This window comes from Numenius arquata, chromosome 1, assembly GCF_964106895.1.
Source record: "Numenius arquata chromosome 1, bNumArq3.hap1.1, whole genome shotgun sequence".
Lineage (NCBI taxonomy): Eukaryota > Metazoa > Chordata > Aves > Charadriiformes > Scolopacidae > Numenius > Numenius arquata.
In genome coordinates, this window is record NC_133576.1 from 110,398,417 (window position 1) to 110,424,246 (window position 25,830).

At 39.1% G+C, this 25,830-nt stretch overlaps 1 protein-coding gene across 2 annotated transcripts in view; it reads left to right on the forward strand.

The window, feature by feature from the left end:
• RB1 (RB transcriptional corepressor 1) overlaps positions 1–25,830 on the forward strand; it is an 84,858-nt gene extending 59,028 nt beyond the window's left edge. For both annotated transcript variants that reach the window (XM_074144241.1, XM_074144234.1), the window contains exons 18-27: positions 16,562–16,680; positions 17,097–17,242; positions 17,925–18,070; positions 18,592–18,696; positions 19,356–19,469; positions 19,561–19,727; positions 21,342–21,372; positions 21,741–21,883; positions 22,328–22,377; positions 23,811–25,830. In XM_074144241.1, coding sequence (XP_074000342.1) covers positions 16,562–16,680; positions 17,097–17,242; positions 17,925–18,070; positions 18,592–18,696; positions 19,356–19,469; positions 19,561–19,727; positions 21,342–21,372; positions 21,741–21,883; positions 22,328–22,377; positions 23,811–23,884 — 1,095 coding nt within the window. In that variant the 3' untranslated portion in view covers positions 23,885–25,830. The remainder of the gene's footprint in view (positions 1–16,561; positions 16,681–17,096; positions 17,243–17,924; positions 18,071–18,591; positions 18,697–19,355; positions 19,470–19,560; positions 19,728–21,341; positions 21,373–21,740; positions 21,884–22,327; positions 22,378–23,810) is intronic.

A 25,830-nucleotide genomic window follows, 5' to 3' on the forward strand; every position in this document is an offset into this window, starting at 1 on the left:
TCATGCCAAATTACTTGCAATCACCGCATCTAGTGCTTGCAGCCTCTTGCAGTTTTGGCTGAATGGAGGCCTCTGATTTTGTACGAGAGGATTTTAACCTCTGCTTGTCAGAGACAGCACAAAGCCCGCAGTCACATTCCTGTTCCCTTTTTTATAAGGGATAACATTATGAAGCTATTGAAAGAATTTACCGTAGTCATTCAATAAGATTTATGTGAATTCATAGAGTTTAAACGCTATGTTATTAGTTTGGTTTTCTTCACAAAACTGGAATGTAGGACGTTAGAGAAAAAAAAAGTTTCGTAAGTTGTTCAAGCTGGTAAGCTAATTAGTATAGATAAATACTGACATGAAAATGCTTGTTAGGGGAGAACTGTTGCCAAAAAGCAGAACTTGGACTTGATTAATGTGAAGTATTACTTTCTAAATGTGTAAGTCAGCAAACAAACTCTTTAAATTCTGCATCGTAAGATCACTTAAATGATTATTTAGCATATCATTAGTACTGGTAAGCAGCTCTTACAAGTACTTCAGTTGACTTCCCCCCCACAACTGCTCTTTCCTGCCATCCCATATCCTGAAGTTTTATGAAACAAATTCAGTACTTCATGAACTTTTTTATTACATTGTTGACCACCTTTCACAGTGGTATTTTCAGCATGGCAATCAGCTAAATACCTAGAGGGTAAGGAAAGACATCTCACAACTTTGGAGGAGGGACAAAGGACGTGCTTCTCACGTGATACTTTAAAATTTTCTGCTGAAATCTTGGACAGAATGGAGTGAGACTCTAGGATGCAAAAGACATAGAAAAGGAAAAGCCATTTTCCATCAGCTAAGCTTCTACAGAGGCCTGAAGGTTGATTGAAAGAATATTTGTCACAAATGAACCATTTTCACTTGAATCTGTATTAATAATCTTCCTGGAAGGGGCAAGGTGTTTTTCTGGGAGGTGTTGGTTTGACCCTGGCAGGAGAGGGGAGGCTGTAACCCACGTCTCACACTCCGACCAAGTGCTCTTGTTATGAGGGATTTCTCATCCTTTGCTGTAACAGAGTGAGTCCTCTGAAACAAGGTGTTTAGCCTCAGAAAAAGGCACTGTATTGAGAACAGAAGCTTTCCCCTGCAGTTCCCAGTGAGCCCTCCGCGCAGTAGGGTTTGGCTCCTCCAGGTACTTCCAGTGGTGGTAGATCCAGGCAGTGGCCTGAAGCATACGCTGCCCTGCACTCCCCTTGCTCGAGTTTTGGGGTTTCATCGAACTTTCTCAGCTGCTGTCTGTGGTGGTATAGATGGAAAAGTTCACTTTTGGCTACGCAAGTCCCTCAAAGCTGAGGTAGAAGCAGTAGGATTGAAGGTCGGTAGTTAGCAGTTAAATCATCTTTGAAAGAAAATGCTGGCTGATACAGGGGCAGGAGATAATAGGTACCCTTTATTTAGGAAAGACCAGAAAGGTCCTATTTCTGCTTACAATTATTACCGTAACTTTTTCTGTATTTGAATTCGTTGGGTTCTGATACGGTTTTTATGATTCACTTAAACAGTTTAAATGTGGGCTGTTGCTCAAAGTAATCCTACTGCCAGCCTTTTAGGCCTCTCTCTCTCTGCTTCTTCCCTTGTGCTGTGTGTGTATGCACTCTGCTGAATAAGGAAAACTATTTGGTTTAAAACTAATCCTAACAAATATATAATTTCCACAGCCGTAGCTGTGTTAATGGTGAAGCAAGGGATGGAGCCGAAAGTGCAGATACGTAACTTGGAGAAGCACCAGTGCACTTAAACTGGTTTACGCCAACTGTGAAACTGCACTCTAAGTGTTGTGGCAGAATGCTCAATTTTGAGGCTTTCAAATCTTTATTGCTTTGACTCTTGGCCAGGCATTAACTTAGTATTGGCTGTGTGAGGTTTAAAAGCCTCTGCTAAGCTGAAGAGTGAGATCTATGCTTTTGGCCTACCACCCTGTAATTCATTTTCCTGTAAATGGTTTGACATGGTGATATTTATAGCATAATAACGAAGAGCCGTGTATGCCTGATTAGTTTTTCCACAAAGGAGGATAAAAATGAGCAGTAATATAGACATAGTGTGCATAGTCATGCTTTCCTATTTGAAATGAATAGGGCTGATAAAGGATGACAGCTTTATAAGGCAGATATCCAATCCGGATTCCAATGAAGATGCTGTAAGTTTTCTTACTGGCTTGAGGGTGGTGGATGCTTTGGGACAACTGTCTTCAGTATTGGTATTGGTTTCCATTTTCCTCATCATGTTATAGTCTAAAGACTCATGTCAACCAATCTAGAGAGTTAAAAAATCGCAGACAAATATGCTACCCGCAGTTAAAACAGACAGAGAGTTGGGTAGCAGAGAGAGAAATTCAGGTTCTTTGAGATTGTCATTTGTGGATCTAACTTCAGAAATGCCTTAATTTGCAGTTCTGACTTCACTGGAAGTGAATGGTAAAACCTGTCTTGTTTTTGCTATGGCTTAGTCGTTAGTTTATATGCTTCAGAATAGCGATATAAAATTCCCACTGAATGGCAAACAAAGAACTTGTTTGATACTTCAGTTAAAAAAAAAAAATATAGAGAAGTGTACTTAGCGGAACTCCTGCTGATGGATTGTTGTGTCTGAGTTGAGGTGCTTTGTATGAGCTTTTCTTAAATGGGGAAATTTTTATGTAAGGCTTCTCTCTGCTCTTTTGCCGTATTTGTGGGTGGAGGTTGGACTGTAATACTTTACATATTTGCTTTGGTTTTTCTGCAAGACTTATATTGGTATATTTGTAATGAAGTCAGTGGAGCTGCCCATAACAGATACTGTGCTAACCGAAAGCAGAAATGGGGCATTTTCTCTACAGTGAAAGTGAAGACAGTAGAGTAATATTACATCTAAAACAAAGTAACTCCTTTAAATTTCACAGCTATTTCCATGCATCCTTTGTCTGTCTTCCTCTGAGAGAGCAAAACACTGGAACGTATAGATGCACAGGACAACTTACACTGACTTAGGTATATACATTTAAAAATGGTCTGTTTCCTTACCAGAAGCGGTGAGGAAATGTCAAAGTCAACTTGTGTTTTAAAGTCCACTTTTTATTCTCTAAATTTTCTGAGACAGGCAGATTTCCCTTATTCAAATACAACAGAAATCTGTGGTAGCTATGACTTTTTAATTTCATAGGAATTTTACTACTTTTAAGATAATCCTTTCAGAGTTCACCTCTGTAGTAGAGTTGTTAAAATCGTTTGTGGTGGTGGTGGTGTGGGGGGTTTTTTTTTGTTTTGTTTTTAAAGTGAACACTTTGTTTCTGTCCCCCAGTCTTTCTTAAAAATGTTTTTCATTTTCTGGTGGAAGGGAGAGAGGTGGTTGGAGATCTGCGTAACTGGCATTGGAAACTGTTTAAGCTGTCTGACCATGCTGTGCATCTCCACTGTTCTTCTTGCACAGACCTGTCAATCAAAATGCACTTTTAGTTGCTTTTGCTGTAGGTGTAGCTGAAATCTTCATGCCTGCGAGAGGCAGGTTTTACTCTGTGTTTATGCAGTTCGAGCATGTACCGTGTGCTGATGGCAGGAAATGATCAAAGTAGAAAGTGTGTGAAAGGCAGGTTTAGGAGAAATGACTAAGCTGCAGTTCAGGTTTTGTTTTTTCTAGTGCAAACAATAGGAGAAGCTGTAAAATTCAATGGACTTCAAAAGGCATCATTCTCTATGTAATGTGCGACCTTTACACGATCTAGAATTATAGAATTGTCTAGGTTGGAAGGGACCTTTAAGGTTGTCTAGTCTAACCATCAACCTAACTCTGATAAAAACCATCACTAAACCATGTCACTAAGCACTATGATGTGCTTACTATGTTGCTTACTGTGTGCTTACTTACGTTACTTGTTTTTCAAATCCCTCCGGGGATGGTGCCTCAACCACTTTCCTGGGCAGCCCACTTGGGGAGCTTCTATAAGCTGGTGGTTTAATAGTCCTTGGAGGGAGAGGAAAGCTTCCAAGTCATCCCAACCTTCCTACATTTGCTCAAGGCATAGAAAGTAAACAGTACCAAGTTCAACATGGTTGTATGCAACTACAGTAAACCTCTTCAAATATTACAATTAAATCATGTACAATGTGAGTTTATAGCATGATCAAGTTTTAAAATGAGTATGATGCATTTTTAAAATGCTGATCTTCTATTTTGAAATTGCTGAAAGAGACAGCACAACTTGATTGTAGGACTAGCAGAAAGAGTTTGAAATGTTTTTTGTTGGCAAATGTAAGTTTCTGGGGGAATATGTTTCAGTGAAATTTCTTCCCATAAGGCCAACTGAATTAAAAAACTAAATAGAACTCTTCTGCTTTCCTTAAATTTCAGGAAGTAAAACTAGGAGCAAAAGTCTTCAATCTTCTCGAAATAGGATGTAAACCATAGTGGTTTCATCAGAAACATTGAAACTTTGTTTCTGCTCTGTTGACAAATGATGGAGAGTTTCTCACCATAAAAATTTAGAGAGCTTGAATAGAAAAGCACTTTGTTACTGAAAGATTTCACATTTTTCTTGTGGAAACACATAATTTAATGAGATCAAGGGAAACATCGGTTTTGATCATTTGGTAATTTAATGTACTTTTTCAGCTAAGTCAGTTTTACTGCTTTGTTGATAGGTGCTCTTCGTGTATTGCCTGATGTCACTGATTTATTACTTCAGGGAGAGTCACGTACATTCTTTTCTGCATGTGTTGCAGTTTTTAATTATATGCCAATAGAAATACGACCAAAAGATAAGTGGTCAAGGAGCAAGTGTCGCACAGAGGAAGGAGACAGCAGAGGCCATGCAAATTTCATGATTTTCATAAACACATCTAACTCCCTACACTCAGGAGTATCCGAGCACCAAAAAACGACAAAAAAGCATCAAAAGTCTTCTCAAAATTGTGACTTTTTTTGGGATATGTTACTCTTTTAATTTTGTCACGTTAAAAGGAGGGTTGGCTTCCTCATTATCTCTATGAAGACCCAAGATGCACACGCCCATGTCTTATCTGGGCAAGCTTGCTTTTAAATCCCCGGTCGGGCAAGTGCTTCTTGGCCAGCAAGGCCCTTCTTCTGAGGCAGGTGGTTGCCTTCATGGGTCTTGCAAAGAGCCTCCAAACCCAGTTCTGGCTTCATGTTCCAGAATGAGTGAGCAAAGGGGCTGCAGATGGGAAGATTGGATGCGGAGTATGGATCCTTCACTGCACAGATGAGTAGCACAAGGCCTTCCCATAGGGAGGGAAGTTTTTGCATCAGGGCTATTCAAATGTGAAGTGGGGGATCTAGTATGTGGTATTTCAGAAAAAAAACCCCACCCATGATCTTTGTCTTTATATAACTGTTGATTTTTAAAACTTGAGGAAGATTAACGCAGCTTTCCTAGATCTCTGTGAAGTCATCCAAACAGAAGTGCTCCGAGTTTTAAACGCATATTTGTGTTGTTTCCCTGGGCTTCAGCAGGGTCTATCTTACTTTTGTACTTTAGCGCTCAGGCATTTTTGTCCAAAGCCACGTTTTCTCTAAAGTCATTTACCCTTATGCTTTGCTCTGGTAGTTTATGTGATTCAGACAGCTAAGGAGGGGGGGGGAGGGGGGAAAGGCTCGGCCCAATTTTTAACAAGCTTGAAGGAAGCTAAAAATGGGAAGGTTGCATTGGCAACAAAAATTCTATGGTGCTTGTCACCTGGCTATATTGCAACTCTCTACATATCTGTTATTTGTTAGTCAAATAATTCAGAGTGGCAGCATGCCATTACTTCCATCCATTCTTTCTACTGTCCCCCTAACTGGTGAGGTGAATTAAAATAGCTCATTTTGTATGAAGTAGTAGTGACCAGCATTTGTCCTCTAGGACATGTAGCAATCAGACACTGTATATTAGGCCATTGTATTTACATAAAAAAGTATTTAGGCTTGACCTTACGGTGTAAACTGGAAACAAAGTGTTTCAGAGTACCATAAATCAGTATTTCCTGCATTATTTTGCTCTAAATATCTAAGGGGGAAATGTTCTGCATTCCAGCATGTTTTAGAGCTTGAGCTAGCCTTCACTGGTCAGTCTTCAAAAAAGATTTGTGTGTGTAGCCGTGAAGAAAGGCACTGAATATCATGTCTTACATTATTTCCTGTAAAAATAATACTGGCCTAATTTGGGGAGATGTTAGCTTGAGCTTCTTGCAGATGTTGCTGAGGTCCAAGTGCCCATAGTTGTAGCTATAGTTTACCACATAGGCATGCTCACTTAGATCTTACGCAAATTGTTTCCAATTTTTTGCCTATTTTTAGTGTTTTTAGAATCATAGAATTGTCTAGGTTGGAAGGGACCTTTAAAAGATCATCTAGTCCAACCATCAACCTAACTCTAATAAAAAAACCATGACTAAACCATGTCTCTAAGCATTGTGTTTACCCTTTCAGTGTAAAAAATTTTCCTAATACCCAATCTGAACCTCCCCTGGTGCAACTTGAGGCCACTTCCTCTTGTCCTGTCGCCTGTGACTTGGGAAAAGAGACCAGCCCCTGCCTCTCTACAACCTTTGCCTGCCTTTCCTAGCTCAGCTACATCTTTTGGTGTTAGGAAAAAATCGAAGCAGATATATTGCATTGTATTCAGGTGTTTTTAGTCTTTTTGAGGATCCTTGAGTAACCCCATGGATAGTCCACATCTTTTAGTGTAAGACACTTCTGACTCGTGTGTTTGACAGCATTAGTTGCATTTTCTCTCCATCTCAGATCTATGAAAAGCTAATGCTGACATGTCTAATTTTACAATTGTTTCTGGTATGGTTATACAAATTTACAGTTTATAGTTAAGGAAGCCAACTAATGCTGTAGATCAGGCGCGGGGGAGTGAAGTGATAACCAGAAAAAAGCCAGGGTGGTAAGGAGATCAGAACTTTTTTTAGCAGAAAGCACTTGTAATATCTGCCTCAGAACTAGCTTCAAAACTTTGAGAGAAAACAGTAGGAAAAACATTTAGTAAGTGTTAAAATACTAGATTTGTAAGACTACAAAAAAGTAGTGTATGAAATGGGTGTAATATCAAAAAATAGAGATACCAGTGTCATCCAAGTTTTTGTTTCAGATATGTTCAGACAAGTTATTGAAAAGTTTGGGGTGTTTTGAGTCATTTTGTACTGTTCTGTATCACGCAGTCAAAAATCAATTACTTGATTTCAGATTGGGAAGAATGTATTTTTAATGAAGACTTAAATAATAGCCCAAGACTTTTTTTAATCTTCTCTTTTTAATCTGATTTCCAGTGCACTGCTCCTTACCTCTATTGTACTGTATTTTGTCTGATTGTTAAACAACTGCTTGTAAGGCAGAAATGTTTCATTGAAGACATCTTGTTAAATTCCGTCAGCTGAGCGCTCAGAAGCGAAGCACAACACGATGGCTGCCAGGTTTTGTCTGCCTTGAGCCAAGTACCTAGGTATAGACCGAGGTAACTGAGCTTGAGATATTCTGTAATGGCTCAAATTAAGATCGAAACTTTTCTTAAGGGATGGGGTTATACCCAAAATGTTTTTATACTGATAGTTTTATCACAACTTTAGTTTTTTCTTTCTTCTCTTTGTCATGTGTAATTTTCTTCACAATGAAATATTTTCTAAAAGTGGTTGATAAATCTATCGCATAAAACAGTTTTCATGCTTGTGTTGCTGTATTTTGTTACGAAGCACGGCGTATTGGTTTTGGAACTCTGATTTCTTTGTCCTACTTTTTTCTTTTAGATTATATGAAGCATATTGCAAGATATTTATAGTCCTTTTTGCTTTTAAATACCATAGAGCAGTCTGCTCTGAATGTTTTCAGGGCACGTACCATCCACTAGCTAACGTTACTTTTTCTAGAGAATTGGTCTTGCTGTATGTGCTTATCCACATCCTCTGCACATTATCTGTTGTATCCTTTTTTGTTCAATTCATAATTTGTTGACTCCTTGGTTATGTGGGTAAAAGATACTGCCCTGCTCTTTCAAAAACCGCTGTCTACAAAATTTCCTGGCATACTTACCACTTTTAGCTGTGTTAAGAGAATTGGTGGTGGTACATTGTACCTAAATTTGTCCAGCTAGTGAGAAACTGCAATGAACACGAGACTTGAAACTGAATTACTGGCTTTAACCGATAATCTTGAAGAGGTACTTCGTTGACATGTCTCTGCTTGTCCTTGGAAAAATAATTCCTGGAACTGCTCTTAATTGTTGTTCTGGGAACTGGGTCTGTACAAGTCAATTAGAAATGAAACTACTAGAAAGCTGTGACAATCTGTTTAATTGTTACCATAGTAATTACACACATAAATTCTCTTTACTGAGAAAAGGTATTTTGTGACCCCAAAGTTCTTCTGAAGGAGGTGCTTGGGTGCTGTTTTGCTCCTGAGTGTAATGTTTTTTCATATATGGAAATAACTATGGAAGTGCTTAATGTTGTGTGATGTCAGTTAATTGAGCTGTCTTTAAAGCATCTCTTCTCTACTTCCTTTACTGAAAAAGTCTTTACGCTGTAGTGTTTTCACAGTTTAAGGTTGTTGATATAATTCTCTACCTCAAGATTTTTGGCAGGACGTTTTGCTGCTGGCTGACATATAATTTCCAACAGTCAAATGGTTGACATCAAGTGGGTTTTAGTTTATGTATTGTATATGATTTCTTGTGCTGAGAGGTGGAAAACTCATCTAAGTTCAGTTTGTGTTTTGAGACCTTTGGCTTTCACGTAAAAATCTTGGGAAGGAAGATTTGTCCAAGAGCTCGTGATATCTGTTTACAGTCAGGAGCTAGGCAATAAACTTGTTAATTGCTTAGATACAGATTGTTTCTGTAGCACCACTTGCCAGCGCAGACCACACATCCACCTGGAAGGGGCTCGTAGCAGTTGCTTTGGGGAAAATACTTGTGCAGGATGAGCCAACAATAGATAATGTTCAGCAAGAAATACATGTAAGGACTATTGTATTCTGTAGTGCTTTGTGGACCTGTGTGTGCAGTTGCTTTTTGAAGTACTGTGTGTTTTCCACATTCACAATGTTTTGTAGCTATTACTTCCACAGCTGAACGCTCAGGCTGTGTGCAAAACTAGTTGGTTTTGTTTTTCAGTCCTGTTGCCTGATAATTTAGTTTGGTGACTCTGATAATCCATGTGCTAGTATACTGGCATAATGATAACTCTGTTTTAATTGTTTCACTAGTAATTCTTTAAACTTTGACTTTTGAGCATGGAGCTTTTTTTTTTTGCCTTTATCATCATTGATTATTAATACCTATTTTATCATTCAGTCATTTAAAGTCATGAGATCTTTTTGCAGTGAGTTTATTTTTCCTAAAACAGAATAATTACATGCTTCTGGCAGCCTTCTCTTTCCTGCCCCTGCCACATTTCCCTTTGTGAGCCCCTTTTAACGTTCCCATTCGTGAATGTTAAACAGCAGCAATTTCAGCAGAGAGCATGAGACTTCACTAATAACCTCTCTCCACTGTGAAAATTGACCATTTATTCATACTTTCAGTATCTGTCACTTGGCCAATAGCTACATTACCATCTGTCCTATGGCAGCACTTTCTTTAAAGAGTCTTACTTGAAGGACCCTGTCAGAGCCTCTGATCTGAAGATCTGGAGGCCTTCTGTAGGATCAACCTGTTCAAAGATGTGTTGACCACTTTAGAGGAGAAGCCTGGGAATTTGTGAGGCATGACTTCCCTTTCACTGCCCTGCTGGAAGATGGTGTCTGGTGTCATCATCCAGCTGCTTGTTTCTGTAACAACAACAACAACAAACCATAGGTCCCTGGACCAGATCTCCTACTCTGCTGACACAAGAGGGGTTGGGGAGGGTGGAGCAGGTTGATGGAGTAGTTCGGGACTGTGTCTTTCGATGGAATACTGGCTTGTACTGACTTAGAGGATTTGTGTAGTTGAGGCTTTAATGTGCTGAATATTACCTCCATAGTTACTCAGCAAGCCTTTCTTTTTCTTTATAACAAGCACTAAGTTGCGTGCGAGTCTTGAGCAGAAAAACTGCTGAAGAAAGTGGTGCAAGAGCCTACTGTGAGCCGTGTCATAGCAATCATCCCAGGGTCACCCTGAGTAGTTTGAACAAAATAGTTGAATAAAACTGTAGTTCTGCTTGTAAACTATCTTTCAAAATTTGTTTCAAAGCAATTTTTAGAAAGTTAGTTTCACAGGCTTGGCAAATAGGAGCAGTCTTGATGACCATGGTTCATTTTTCTCTTCAATATGCAGCTGGCAATCAGTTTGCAGAGCAACAAAGAAATAGCTGTGTCAGTAGTTTCCCTATTTGCAGCTTGTTATCATCAGTCTTTGTAATATTTTTGAACATACCGATAGCATTAGTCACTATGTTAACACAGAAGGTCTATCATCTTTATGGTTAAAATTTAAAAACTTCAGAAAAAAAAAAAAGGAAGTTACTGGAATCCCTGGGTCGTCTTTAAATTTGTTTCACTTCTTAATTTAGCTTGACTCTGCTGCTGTATTTTAAAAGCAGGTATCGCCCCAAATATCTCATTGTGCCTGTCAACTGTTTGTCTTCCTGTGATATGCTTCTTGAGTGATTTTTTCATCTCTCCCCACACCTTCCTGTAATTTCTGGGGAAGCCACACGTGTGGTGGGCCTCTGTTGGATGGCCAACCAAACAATGTTTTCACATGCATCCTTCTCCATTGCTGGGAAGCATACCTTGATAATGCGGTTGTATACTGCAGTGAGGTTGTCCCATGGACCTTTGCCGAGAGACCCTGTAAGACATGGAGAGCTGGTTAATATAAAACCATTTGGTGAAGAGCAATTTGGTGAGTGGAGGGGTTGAAAATTGTGGTATTGATTATTCTGAAATAATGTCTGAATTCTACCAAGATTTGCCAGGTCTTTCCAGAGGCTTTTGAGGAAGACTAGATTATTGCAAAACTGTGAAGAGAATGGATTTGCAGCATCATTTAAAGCAACACAAGTTTCAGATGCATACCCAGGCTGTGGGCTGTAGCAACCTGGCTTTCCTCCTCTGACTGGAGAGATTTGAACTCCTTTTCCACTAGGTCTTCAAATAGCTTTTGATAGGGAATCTCAGTTTCTCCCATTAGAGATGCCTGATTTAACATAGGTAAGTATCTATATTCACTAGAGACTGCCTAAATCTGTTCCACATTTCTGCAATGGGTCCTACATACTAGACCAGAAGCAGCTATACTTTTTCTGGTGCAATAACTTTTTTTTTTTAATTTCATAAGAAACTGGAATATGAGATAACTGAACTTGAAAATTTGGAACAGACTTGAGGCTAGGACACCCACTTTCAGGTCAGCTGCTTGTGTGCTTTGGACAAGGACTTCAAATAATCAAAATTTTCATTATTTGTATGTGTATCAGTGTGTGCTTGTCAATTCCTCTATAGTTCATGAATTTCTAAGCCTTTTGTGTGAGGAGGAAAAGCCTGTCAAAATATCTCCTTTAAATGACCAGAACTAATTAACAGTCACTGTTCTGGTTTGTGAGTTGTTTTTTTTTTTTCCCCTCTGTATACTACACATTTATATAAAAGGAGGTCCTCACACAGCTTGATGAGAGTATTACTTGATCTTCAATGCTAGAGATGAATATGGTAGGAATAGGACTTGTATTAAACATAAATTTGCTCTGAAGAGTTAAAAGCAGATCTCTCCATATTCTTATATGAATTTCACCATTAACACTGCAGTTGTTAATGTTTTTCTTAATAAATTTTGTAAGAGCAAGCGTTAATAGGAACATAACTTATATAATACAACTCATGTATGAAATGAAAGCATGGTCCTTAATCTTCCTGTGTTTTCATGGTAAATACTATTTAAATTTAGACTGTGAAGTATATTTTGTTTTGGCAGGGCTACATTATTTTAGAGGTCTTGAATGCTAATTGTCATGTGAAGCTTCTGAAAATACATTTGCAAGCAGAAGTCAACTTTCTGGGCATGGAATTCTGTCACGGGAAAGAGGGGTGGAAATAGCTCGCCCCAATCCAGTCCTTGACTTCCATTCCAAAGCTGTCAATTCTAAATAGGCTTTGTTTTGCCTTGCAAAATCACAGCCACTTTTAGCATATTAAGAAGAACACTTCTTATTGTTATGTATTGTATTGACTGATTTAATAATTTTAGGTTGTATTGTCCATTTAAAAATAAAAACAGAACAAAAACAAACCCAAGGGAGCTTGGCATTGAGGTAAACACTGCATTAAAATTTATTGTGGACAAGTAACTAAAACGTGAAAACAGATTAGGAAATTATTATAAAGCATAAAAGTATAAAGCAATAGAAAACAAAGACAAAAGCAGTTTTTAAAATACTGTGAACTGCTAATTAGCACTGCTGAGAGTAAAGCTGCTCAGGGTCTTCCTCAGTAGTCAGTGGAGTACACCCAAACCCCAGGGTAGCTGTTCCCTATATCTAAGGATTTGGGTCTTTTGTTTACTCCTTTCATGGAAACCAAAGTCCAGTTAAACATCTTGTTGGGACAGAGATGATATAAAGATCAGGAAGCTGGAAAGCACCTGTATGTCCTCTAGTTTCACCATAGCCAAATAAATATTAGCCAACAAGAAGTTCTGCCTGTTTTGTCCACAAAGGGAGCTTTCAGATGGAGGAAAAATCACCGCAGATGCTCAAGATGCAGGTGTTGCTGCAGGGAAGCATCCTGCAGAGGCTCATTTAACGAAGCCGTGCTTAATTCATGGCGTTTAGTCTTGCACAGTTATGGTTAGCCCTGGGTAGTGTGAGAGGGGACTGAGTTAAATTTCAGTCTTATTCTTCGTTCTGATGCCAGTGGCCCTTTGACCCTGAGAAATGTTAGGCATTAATTGCTTGCTTCCTTTTCGAACTAATAAAGTGGTGCCTCTCTAGCCATCACGTGGAAGTCTCAGGTGAAAAACAGCATTTCACTTAATTAGTAAAATTTATTCCGTGGCTGCATCTAGTAATGTTAATCACTTACTGAGCTTCAAATTTAAGTAAAAAGTGCAAAACTCCTTTCATGTGAAAGGAATGCATTGGAGGTGACCCGTTGACCTGAAGTGCTGCTTAAGAGCTTTAAAAAGCAATATAAAATTTGTAAAAGATAGTGTGAATCATGTCACTTCAGAAACAAGTTACTGATAAACATTCCTGTTCGATAAAGCTGGACCTGGGGGTTAAAGTTCTTTTGTGACTAATACTTAGAGGACTGGTAATTGTCTAGTTAATGACATTATATTTCACTCATTTGAGCAAGAAGTAGATTGTTAAATACCAAGTAGTGAAACTAAAACCAAAAGGAGTTTGCCCTGATAAGCTTGAAAACTCCCTCCAAGCTGCAGATTGTGCTTCAGATTCACTAAATAGCAGTCTCTTTCATCTTTAAATATAAATAAATAAAGGAGGCAAGTTTGTAATTAAACCCACTGATTTTGCAGTGTAGGGAGTAGAGGAATCTGAGAAAATTCGTCTCTCTGTATTTCTACATTATGGCATGCTTGGGTTTTGTGGGGGGGTTTTTTGGGTGGTTTTGTTTTTTTTTTTTTTTTTTTTTTTTGTGAGGCACCAGTCTCATCAGTGCAGCACCTGCTTCTCTTCTCCAACTACATGGCCGTGCTTTTGGAAAGCTACCAGGGTGGTAGGCGTCCCTGGGGAGAGAGCACAGGGGGCTTCGCCTGAAGTCCTCTCAGCTCTAAGGTGGAAAATGTGACCGATGAAACACCCACCCTAAATTTCACCTTTTCCTGCTGGTGCAACTGCAGCGCTATCAAAGCTGCAGCAGTTGGGGTAGACAACACCACTGTGGTTTGCCCAAGGATACGTGTTGAGTCAGCGTTCTCACACATCCCACCATCGCTGGTGCTGGCTGGTCTGCGCTGCTGGAGGCCAGCTGGGTGACACCACCCTGTTTATCTTGACACGTTTTTAACCACGGTCTCAGTTGGTATTTGAGGGAGCCAAAAAAGATGCGTTGGACTCGCTGTGTCTTGCAACTTGGTCTCTGTAAGATGTTTCTACAGAGAGAATATTCTCTTGCTAACTGTGGTTCATCTAACTGATGGAAAGCAGCAGCAGTTCTCATAAATTCCTGTAGGGTAAAGTTTCACCTGCTAGTCAGCCTGTTGAACAGTTGTTGTCAGTAACTGCAGGACATATCATGCTCCCCCTTTTCTGCTCTTTCCTGCTTTGCTCCCAACCTTCATGGTGTTGCTGCCCCAACTTTTGTTCTGGCTCTGCTTGTGGTTCTCTGCGGAGCTGGCTTAAATCTGGTTTTGCTTTTTCTGTTAACTTTCTGCTGGTTTAGTGTATCAAATGGACTTACGTGGAGGTTGGCTGGTTGTCAAGGCTAGCAAGGAGAAGAGAAAGAGTGGAAATGATGCAAAAGTAGGCAGGTCCCTTCCGCAGGTAGAAAGCTATTGTGTCCCCTCACCTTATCTAATGAAATCACACTCGGTGTTGTGAAAATTGGAGCAGGGTTGAGAGAGGACCTGGAACTGCTGGTCTCAGGTGCTAACTTCAAAAATAGTAACTTTTGCTTGTGTTTCTTGACCTCTCTCATTCCCCTTTATCAACCCGTTTTCCTCCTACTGATGCTTCATTAAAAACTATGCTTTCCCAGTCATTAGTAGCTAAAATGTGAAATGAATGAAGCGGGATTCACTCTTAGTCAAGGAATCAAAAGATGTTTCAGCAGCGAATTAGTGATTGCTGTGGGAAAGACACTCGGGTTTTTCAGAGCATAGTGAAAACACTGATGGAAATAATAAAAAGGAAGAGGCCGAGTGGCCGGAAGAATAAGAAATGGAGAAGATCGTGTCTCGGCGTTTCCAGCAAAGAGCTGAAAGAAGCAAATGAGAAGTGCAGGCACTCTTAAGTCCAGGGAAGGATGATGCAAACGAGCCCAAGAGCTGATCTGTTTGAGAAATGATGGAGAAATAACGATGTGGTTATGAGTCAGTAACCGATGTTTTTCTGTTATGGATGGAACAGCTCCAATATTGCCAAAATTGTAATTTAAAAATTGCACAGTATGAAAAACTGTAAATCTCAAGTCACGCTCGTCTTGTTACTGGGAAATTTTAGATGATGGACTTCACAAGAAAAGCATTCTTTTTTTAGAAATAAGGCTAAATGAGGAATGTCTTAATGCTAGTTCTATTCCTAGTAAATCTAGCGTGGTTTTACTAGGCCTTTTCTTATTGCCTTAGCCCGGGTGATGCAGCTTGCTTTACATGTGTGTTGTGCTCCTTTTTGTTACTGTGGCTACAGATGTGTCGTCTGTGCCATCATATTTTAGTACTAGTAACTTGCATTTGTAGGATCGAATAGACCTCGGACAATCGGACGATGCATTATGAGCAAAGTGTTGAGCTGATTGATTTTACTTCTGCCTTTTGGGAGATCATCTGGAGGAAAATGCTGAATGTTTGGTTTTGCCCACTTTGTTCCCAGTCTTACGGACACTGCTTTTCCCCCCCCCACCCCGAGAAGGCAGATATTTGTTCATCAAATGTTATTCTGTTGCTTCTGGAGTTCTGATGCTGCGCTGTTGGAATGCAACGTTGTGCTCAAGGATGAGCCTCCTGTTCAAAGGAAATAAAAAAACCAGAAGGCAGCAACCTCGTGTTTTCAAAATTAATTGTAAATACGGTGCCAAAATGTTTTCCCATGCAGTTTTGCTGTCTCGGCATGATTCCACTCTGTACATGACACACAAGCAGCAAAAGCCTGAGATTTTGTTTCTGCAAGGCTGCTGTTATTACCCATGTCAGCAGTAGTACTAGTATTGCTTCAGCCAGAACCACCTCTGTTCCACTTATGTCCTCTCTGCATCGCCTTCTACCTCAAGCTCTTAGTAGGTTCAGTATTCCAGCTTCTTTGCCTAAAGTACTGATAACTGACCTAAAATCAAATTTTTTTTTTTTTTTTTTGTTTTTGGGCATGAGGGCAGAGACTTAATGCCTCCAGAGCGACTATAACTCTTGTCAGAGGTAGCTCTGGAACATGGTGCTGCAGAGATTTGAAATAGTCCCCAGTGCAGTTAGATGAGTTGTGACCACGTTTTGTATATTAACACATGTAAAATATTAGGCCGATTTTCTGGCAGAAATGAATCAACACTAGGTAGAGCAGTAACTTTCAGTCACTGATGAGGGTGTGGTTTTTTTTTTTTTTTTGAAATGTGACCTTTTATGTATTTTCTTGTATTGTTTGCTTTTTTTTCCAGGAATGGCGATTTAATAGGAAGTAATAAGAGACTTTAGAATACAACGATGTCTCAGTTCTGCGGTTGGCCTATATCTAATAGACTGCTGTTGAAACAGAGAAAGTGGTGTATTGAATAGTTAACATTTGTCAGTTAAATAGTTTAAATTTATCTGGCAAAACATGGGTGTTCTGAAGTATTTCAAAGTATTTATCTTCTGTTTAGGATCATATTTTGGGGATTGTTTTCTAGAGAAGGAGGACCAAAATCCATCCAGCGTGTTGTCTATTCTCAGTAAAATGTGCTGTTACTGTCATTTTTCTAGGGGTCACCTCTGTTTGATCTTATCAAGCAGTCAAAAGAACGAGAAGGCCAAGCTGATCAGCCTGAGCCCAGTTCTACTCTCAATCTGCCTCTCCAACATAATCACACTGCAGCAGACCTGTAAGTGACATGCATGCTTGAAGTCCAGTAAAATGTGAAGTTAATACTGCCCTTAAGATTTAAATCCACTTGTATTCCGTTTTTGTACTTGTTAGGCTTGGTACTTAGGATATGTTGAACTGTTGTATTTGCTGCTGCTTATTATATGTGTAAATTTAGCTAAATCAAATTTTGAAATATTTTTTCCAAGCCCTGTCAAACCTGTAATTGCAAACTGTTATCTTATTTGCCTAGGGATAAGTCCTTTTATCCGGTTTTTAATCAATAACTTGAATTTTTAGTTCCTGATATGGGAATAACAGGTTACAGTAGTGATTGATTTCCTCTAATGGGGGAAGAGTTCCTGCAATATTGTTCCTCAAATATTGTTCCTTTATCCTGTGAAGTTAAGTGCTTAATGTATGTTGAATCTCCAGCTATCTTTCTCCTGTGAGATCTCCTAAGAAGAAAGCATCTGGACCTTCTCCAAGTGCTAGTTCCACTCCAGATGCTCAGCCAGCTGCAAACCCCCAAACACAGAAACCACAGAAATCTACCTCCCTCTCTCTCTTCTACAAAAAAGGTTTGTTGCTTCTGTATATGCTGAAACTGCAGTCATCTCTTGTTCTCAACATTTCTTAAAAGATTATAATAGAATCTGTAGTAAACACCGTGCAAACCCTCAGCTGCCTCTGGAAAAACAGTAAAGAGTGCCAGCAGGTTAATGCATGTACTCTACACACTGCAAGTTTGAACTGAAAACTTATCTACTGATTGTAAAAATGGTCATATGGGCTCAGACGGAGGGTTCTTCTATCACAGCATCTTTTTTCCAGAGCGAGTGTAAATAGATGTCATGGGAAGCTTAAGAACTGGGTAAGCATATATGATGCTTCCCCTGAATGCTTTCCCAAGCTTTGACTTTCTCCAGCTCGGGGGTTTTTCCTGACTCTTTTGTGATGTGTCTGCTTAGTAATTCTCAGCAGAGTCACGTTCCCAATGCTTGTTCAGACTTTTACTGAATTGAAATAGATGTATGGGAGCAGCATTGTTTGGTGTGGGCTTTGGCGTCTCCACTGCCTGTTGTATGAAGAATCTTCTGTTTATTTTGACCCTGGCTTCTGCTACCTTCCTCAGATGGCTTATAGTCTTTGTAGTGGGAGATGGTGAACGTTCAATTGCTGTCCATCCTCCATTATGTTCCTCTTATCTAGTATACCCCTATTATTACAATTTCAGTTTATTTTTCTTCTCTGTTTCTGAAGTGTATCTACTGGCCTATCTTCGACTACGTACCCTGTTCTTTCGGCTTCTCTCTGAACATCCTGACCTGGAACCCTTGATCTGGACCCTCTTCCAGCACACGCTGCAAAATGAGTATGAACTTATGAGAGACAGGCACTTGGACCAGGTAACATTAACAAAAAAGTTTTAAAAAGACTCTCCAGAACAAAATGTTCTTTATACTTTTTTTTTTTTTTTAGCCATTAGAAATTATTTCTTTATAGATCACTCAAAGGAGAAATTAAATTAGAGTGAAGTCTTATCTCAGGTTTTTAAGGACTGGCATGTACTTACTACCTTCAAATACCATTTACAGCTATTTTCAATATAATGAAGACACACCAGATTTTCTGATAATTTGCATAAGAAAATACTAATTTTTCTTTGGGAGGACAACATGTGTGGCTGATGAATGTTTTGTTATTCTGCCCTAAAATTGCAGCATGTGAAATGAGTTTGAGAACATACTATCAGCTCCAATTAGTTGAAGAAGTGGAGGGAATAGTAGTTGACTTTTATTCTGGAAGTTCTTACGAAGTTGAGTTGCATGCTAGTTCACAGAGCACATCAATTGATTTCTTAACTTGAAATGAAGAAGCTGAATTCATTTTCTGCATTTCCAGTTGTCTTGGCTTGTTTCTTTAACAGATCATGATGTGTTCCATGTATGGCATATGCAAAGTAAAGAATGTAGATCTTAGATTTAAAACAATAGTTTCGGCATACAAGGAGCTTCTCAACACAAATCAAGAGGTATGGAGATTCTTTAATGTTATCTCTTCATAAAAATGTTATAAACTAATTGTTTCTCTCTGTTTAAAACAAACCCTCAAACTACACTTGAACATAGAGAAGAAAACTTGTCACTGTATCTTCATTTTCTGGAGAAGAAAACTGTCTCTAGTTCTAAATGTCTCTTTAAACATCTTGCACAAATAGTTTGGTAACTCTCCTCAAAAAGGAAACTTCATTCCACTTTTTTATTTAAAGATACTAAATAATAGGTTATGATTCTGTTTGGATACTGGATGAAAAATTCAGCTCCAGTGCTAACAGGATTTTCAAAGACAACCCAAGTTCTTTTAAGAGTTGCCTAACCCAGCATTACGGGGAGATAAGCAGGTAACTTCCTGCAGAAGCTTTCCCTACAAATAAGATATGAAATAGATATGTAAGGTTGTATCTTAAGCAGGTATATATGGATTAAAATTGCAGGCTTAGTTCTGACGCTAAAAAGCCGAAACAATTTAAACCAGTTCTAAATAGTAGTTACAATGGCTTGCATACAGTACACATGCCATCTTAGCTCATGTCTAACACAGATATTTTGAGTGGTTTTATGAGTTTGTCAAATATAAAATTGTCATCTTTTTTTTTTATTTTACTGTTTATGATTTTCTCACCCTCTGTAGACTTTCAAACGTGTCCTTATCAGGGAAGAACAGTATGACTCCATTATAGTCTTCTACAACTTAGTGTTTATGCAGAAGCTGAAAACGAACATTTTGCAGTATGCCTCCAACAGGGTAAGCTGCTGGTTGTCTTCAGTATTAATGTTTTAATAGAATAGGAATATAAAGGCAATAAAACATTATGATTATTTTATTATTTTTATAGCCTCCCACTCTGTCACCTATCCCACACATTCCTCGCAGCCCTTATCAGTTTTCTAACTCTCCTCGGCGTGTCCCTGCTGGCAATAACATCTACATCTCACCCTTGAAGAGCCCATACAAATTCTCCGATGGGTTTCAGTCACCCACAAAGATGACTCCAAGGTCTAGGTAGGTTGTTGACAAGCATTTCTTTGACTAAATTAAAGGTATTTTGGGGATTTTAGCAGAAGCAAATTAGAAAACCCCACAGTCTAGTTTGTCACAGAATCACAGAATATTTTTGGTTAGAAGGGACCTTTGAGATCATCGAGTCCAACCAACAACAAAAAAACCAAAAAACCCAAAACAAAACAAACCACCAAAACCAAAAAAAACCCCAAAAAATCTCAGAACACCAAAACCAAACCAAACGCCCACAACCACACCCCACACCACCCACAAACAGACACAAACCAACAATCTCGGGCACTAGAGCATGCCCTCAAGTGCCATGTCTACATGCTTCTTAAATACCTCCAGGGATGGCGACTCCACCACCTCCCTGGGCAGGCTGTTCCAGTGCCTGACCACTCTCTCAGTAAAGTAATTCTTCCTAATATCTGCCCCAACTTTAGACCATTTCCTCTGGTCCTGTCATTATTCCCTTGGGAGAAGAGGCCAACACCCACCTCTCTACAACCTCCTTTTAGGTAGCTGTAGAGGGCAATGAGGTCTCCCCTCAGCCTCCTCCAAACTAAACATGCCCAGTTCCCTCATCCTCTTCTCATATGACTTGTTCTCTAGACCCCTCACCAGCTTGGTGGCTCTCCTCTGGACACTCTCCAGCAGCTCAATGTCCTCCTTGTAGTGAGGGGCCCAGAACTGAACACAGTACTCAAGGTGAGGCCTCACCAGGGCCGAGTACAGAGGCAAATAGCCTGTGGTTATTATATCTTTTCTGGTTAAAGTTTTGTGTTCTGTATTTGGGATCTTTATTCATCTTCGAGCACTTTTTTTGTTTCAGTTGAGTCTGTGTGCTCAAGAAGGGCTTTTTTTCTTGTGGGTTTTTTTTGGGGGGGCGGGTTTGGTTGTGGTTGGTTTTTTGATGGTTTTTTTTTTTTTTTTTTTTTTAAATAGTCACATCCAAGAGGGGTTTTCTGACCTAGTTGCTTAAATGTTGTTGGTTTTGACTCTGGATCTCACTCCTGAAAAACACAGATGAGCTTTGTACACTTGTTTAAAGAGAAAATGCTTTTTTGGAACAAAATGGTTCAGAGTAATTAGTTGACTATGCAGAGTATTTCAAAGTGTTGACCTCTAGTTCTTAGCAGATGAGGATGATGGCAAATGTGCAAGTCTCCAGTGGGTTTTTCAAATGAGGATAAAGAGAGACCTGGCCCACTGTGTGCAAAAGTTAAAATATTAGTGTATATTTTATATTGAAGTCCTGCATGGTTTTGATTAGCAAACATTTAAAGTTAACAATGAAAGGACGATTATCTGGGTACCCAGCACTGAAGTGTCTTCCTTGATGATAAGGGACGGACTGTGGGGGCCTCTGATTCTTTCAAGCCACAGTTTCTTTCCTGTCTGTACGGGCTGGTTGATTTGGCGATTCAGCATTGACTGGCCCAAATAGAAACGCGAATGGTCTCAACAGCGTAGTGTGGGTTTGCAGTGTTAATGCGGAGAGAAAAGAAGAGAGTTTGTTAATGTTTTATGCTAAGCTGTGCAAATTAGTGGATGCTTTTATCATTGTTAAATGTAGCTTAACGTTAAATACTTCTCGTCTTCATTTGGCAGAATTTTGGTGTCGATTGGTGAATCATTTGGGGTGAGTTTTCACGTTTTTAATGTCTGGTCTTGACTGCATGTAACTTTTAGAGGAATGGGGATAGCTTGCTGACACCTGTAGAACTGGCCAGTGAGTGTCTCTGATTTAACGTCGTATATTAAGGAATCCATAAGATTCACAAAGACTGCACAAAGACTACAGGGGTGTCCTGTTAACTCCTTTCAAATACCCAAACTTCACTTTTAAAATTGCATTTTACTTTAGGTGCTTTGAAATAGGGTAGTTCTTGAACTGCAGAGTTCTAGAACTCCTAATTTTTATTCTTTTTTTTATGGATAATCTGGGAAGTTTGAGTAGTTTCAGGATTTATTGGCTTTTATTCTTCCCTTATTTTCTTGTAATTTCAGACTTCTGAAAAGTTTCAAAAAATAAACCAGATGGTGGGCAACAGTGACTGCCAGCTAAAACGCAGCGCAGAAGTCAGTGCCGCTCCTAAGCCACTGAAGAGGCTGCGCTTTGATATAGAAGGGCAAGATGAAGCAGATGGAAGGTGAGAGATTTTTCTTGGCTTTTCAGTAATCTTACATATATTTGGTTCTTGGGGCATTTCATCCTAACTTTTTCCTGACATCCTAACTTCTGGTAATTTGTGAACTTCGGTAAGTATATTAAATGAGAGATAGTAGCATGATGCTTCTCGATTAGACGCTTTGATGTCAGAAGCAAGGATTTATTTGTTGCCAATACCTCCAGCATCCCAGTGTTCCCGCTGAGTGCTAAACCGTCTTGAGTCAGTCTCTCGAAAAACAAACCCCAAATTTTTCAGACGTATGAGAAATCAAGTAACTCTTGAGTTTAGTGCGGATGCAAAAAGAGTTTGCATCTTTGTAAGAGAAGGTGATAGCAGTGAAATGAACTGATTTAATGTTAGGTTATGAGGACAAAAAGGGGGTTTTTCTTAACTTCCGCTTAATCATACGCTTTCTCTCTGCAGCAAACACCTGACCCAGGACTCCAAGTTCCAACAAAAGCTTGCAGAAATGAGTGAGTATTTTTTTTTTTTAACTGTACAGCAATGAGTATCTTGGGTAAAACACTCGGGTAAAAAAAATTGCTCAACACTGATATTTCGGTAACTTGCTTAGTTTTTTGTAATTGCTCTGTTTAATCTTGAAAACGTAGATTATAAAATGGAAATCCTCAAAAGCCTTTTTGAGGACGTTAAATGGCACAGCAGCATAGAAGATGCTATATTACATGTGAGTAAGCAAATGAGCATGACACATTCTTCCTAAACACTGGAATTCTTGAAATGGAATTAAATGCTTGCCAAGGCTTCCGCATTTGCTGTAACGACAGCTGCAACGGCAGCAGCATTTAGTTGACCAGAACACCTTTTTAGGTGATTACACAATAGTCAAGGAAAACAATAAAACCAGGAAAATTGTGTGTAATTGTGTGTTGTTTTGCTGTCTTTTATACTAAAATGCCTGAGGCTGCTTTTTTCTTCCACTGTGGATCAGCATTTCTTTCAGATTTTGAGATCACTTTTCTGTTTTTCAAATGAAACTCAAATCGAGCTCATGACAGGCAAAACGGCCCCACCCCCACATCTGAATTGTATTTTCCGCACCCAAGAAGGAACACGCTTGGTCTGATCAGGCATTCTCACTCTCTGGTGGCATCTCAGCTCTGTAGCTGAGCAGATTTGCCGATTAAAAATTCTTACCTAACAAGAGTTTGCTCACCAAGATAGGTATGAGTATGGATCCAGGCACCTCCCCTTTATTTTAGGGGAGGTTTAGAAGTTCAGAGGTTGTGGCAGAGGTTAAGAAGTGATGTTCTGTCTTGTATCCAGTTGTGTTTGTCACTGGGGGGGAAAAGGCAGTTCCTGGAAAGGCACTGGAACAGGTTGCCCAGAGAAGTTGTGGATGCCCCATCCCTGGAGGTGTTCAAGGCCAGGCTGGATGGGGCTTTGAGGAATCTGGTCTAGTGGGAAGTGTCCCTGCCCATGGCAGGGGGGTTGGAACTTGATGATCTTTAAGGTCCCTTCCAACTCAAACCATTCTATGGTTCCTGGGCAGGCTAGCTCTGGGATGGGGGCACTGCTCAGGCCACACCATCTGCCTGGCAATGAGACAAGATCCCGATGTGATGCAGCCCGTCTGCTCACCTTCAGGATGAAAACAAAGTGAGGGTACAGAAGCAAAGAGAACTTGAGTGAACAGGTGGAATGAATTTCTTAAGATGCGTGAGATTGAGCAAGAATTGCTGAAGCAACTCTGAATTATGTGTTTATTTTAAAACAAGGGATTTGTTTTATTTAGAATAGTGTACTTTTATGCCTCGTGTCATTACAATTTTTTACAATAAATAATCACGTCCAAAGTAATTCTGATAAAACTAATTTCATTCATCATTTCATTTCATCTAATTTCATTCTTGTTTGATTTTTTTTTTTTTTTTTTTTTTTTTAGCATCTACACGAACAAGAATGCAAAAGCAGAAACTGAATGATGGAAACGATACCTCAGCCAGTGAAGAAAAGTGAGATTCTTCTCAGGACCAGGGGCTGCACTGCAGGCCCTCTTATATCGTTTTTGTTTTACAGCCTTCGTTAATTGAGTTGCTTTTTTTTAGTTGCTTTTTATTCAGAACTGCTAGTTGAAAGCATTTGGACTTTTTAAATTTTAAAATGTTTTTCATGATACTTTGCCATATGATGTAGCATATATACAATGTAAGCCACTGAATTTAATTTATATATTTTTTTGAGGATTTTAAAAATGGACTTGGAAGGTGTCTTAGTTTCCTATTGCAACGTTACTGATTTAAGCCAATTCAGTCTACTTGGATTGAATTTTTCTGTCTAAAGACAAAACGTTAGTTAGAATGATTTGAAATGCACTAATTTTTTTCTTAGATTTCATTTTTAGATTTTCATTACTTGCAAATTTTGAAAATGAGGGGCCAGATACTGCAAAGATTTCTGTCTCTGTGTATAATTAGCGCATCAAGTTCCCATTAACTTAAACTGCGTAGCAGTCATAGACCTAATTAGACCTCTTAATGTGAGTCAGGGCCTCACATTAGAAGTACAACCTGAATTCCAGGTGAACTCATTATGTAGCTGTACTACTGAAACCAATACTTAGCGTTTTGTAGTTTTCCTTCCCCAGTTCTCACCCCAGTGTAATTTCGGAGGGCAGTTACACTGTCCATCAGTTTGAATTTCATGGAATATGAATCCCACAGGGAATCTTCCCTGAAGCTGAGCTTCTTCCCACGTGCAGAGTACTTGATGTGCACTTTCTTATCTTGGAAAATGTCAATTATTTTAAAAAAAAAAAAAAAAAACACAACCCAAACCTACATCCCATGTGGTACACATAAAAATTCAAAATTCTAATGATGTAGAATTTTCTTGATTTCTTCACATTTTCACCTAACTGTAGCCAAGCCAAATAGCTTGAGAAACGGACACCAAACCCGTTTCCCTCAGTTGAAGGCTGAGTCTCTCCAGTTGGGTTCCAGGTGAGAGTAACCTGGTCTCTAAAAAAGCACAGGGCACCATCTCCCATTGCCCTTACTCCGCAGCGTCTGCTGAACTTGATGAGCCCACGTTGGGAAAATCAGTCTGCCTTGTTTTACTGAAAAGGCAGAGTTTAATAGGCAACTCGTGAACTGGTACAACCGGTGAAACAAACCCCCAAAGCCCAAAACTTTTTCTAGTTTACATGTTTAAGTTACGGGTTCAGATACTGGAATTTTTCTTGCCAAGGATAAAGGGTTTGCAAAAAATAGCCAGTTAAGGAAAGCACATGTTTTACTTCCAGTGGATGAAGATATAAGTAAATAAATGACGTCCTACTTTAACATTACCCATTTTTATGAAATTTAGCTTTCGCAGCTACTTGAATTAAAACAGTTATGGTAGAAAAAAAGCATGCTATTCATTACACAAACATTTAAAAACCACATCTTCTCCAGGCAGCTTATTTAGAAATTGTTTAGCTGAGCCTAGAATACTTACACTAGGACATTTTAATGATCAGTTCTTGTGTTGAACGGAAGCTAATTCTAGAGCTACTAAAAATTAGACAAAGAGCCCACTGATTTGTCAATGAATTTTAAAATAAAATGGAGTTATTTTTTTAGTCTCAACATGGCTTCAACTTTCTTCCTGAAAAATGTACAGAAATCTTAAGAGTACCTTATGTTCTCACTTTTGCAGAGTTTTACAAACAGGGTATTTGTTAACATTGGGGCACACTGAGTGTAAGCTCTGTTACAGCTGTTGAAGTTCTTCCATGATCCTTTGGCCAGAGGGGTGACATTCCAGAGCCCAGTACCTGAGCAGATTCAGTATTTCTTTACTGTGACAACGTAATTTTTTTCTTTTTGTTCAAACAGACTGAAGGCTTTACGTCAAATGTACGATAATATTTTATACAACTAATCAGTTTCTCTCCTTTCAAGATAAATAAAATAGCTTTT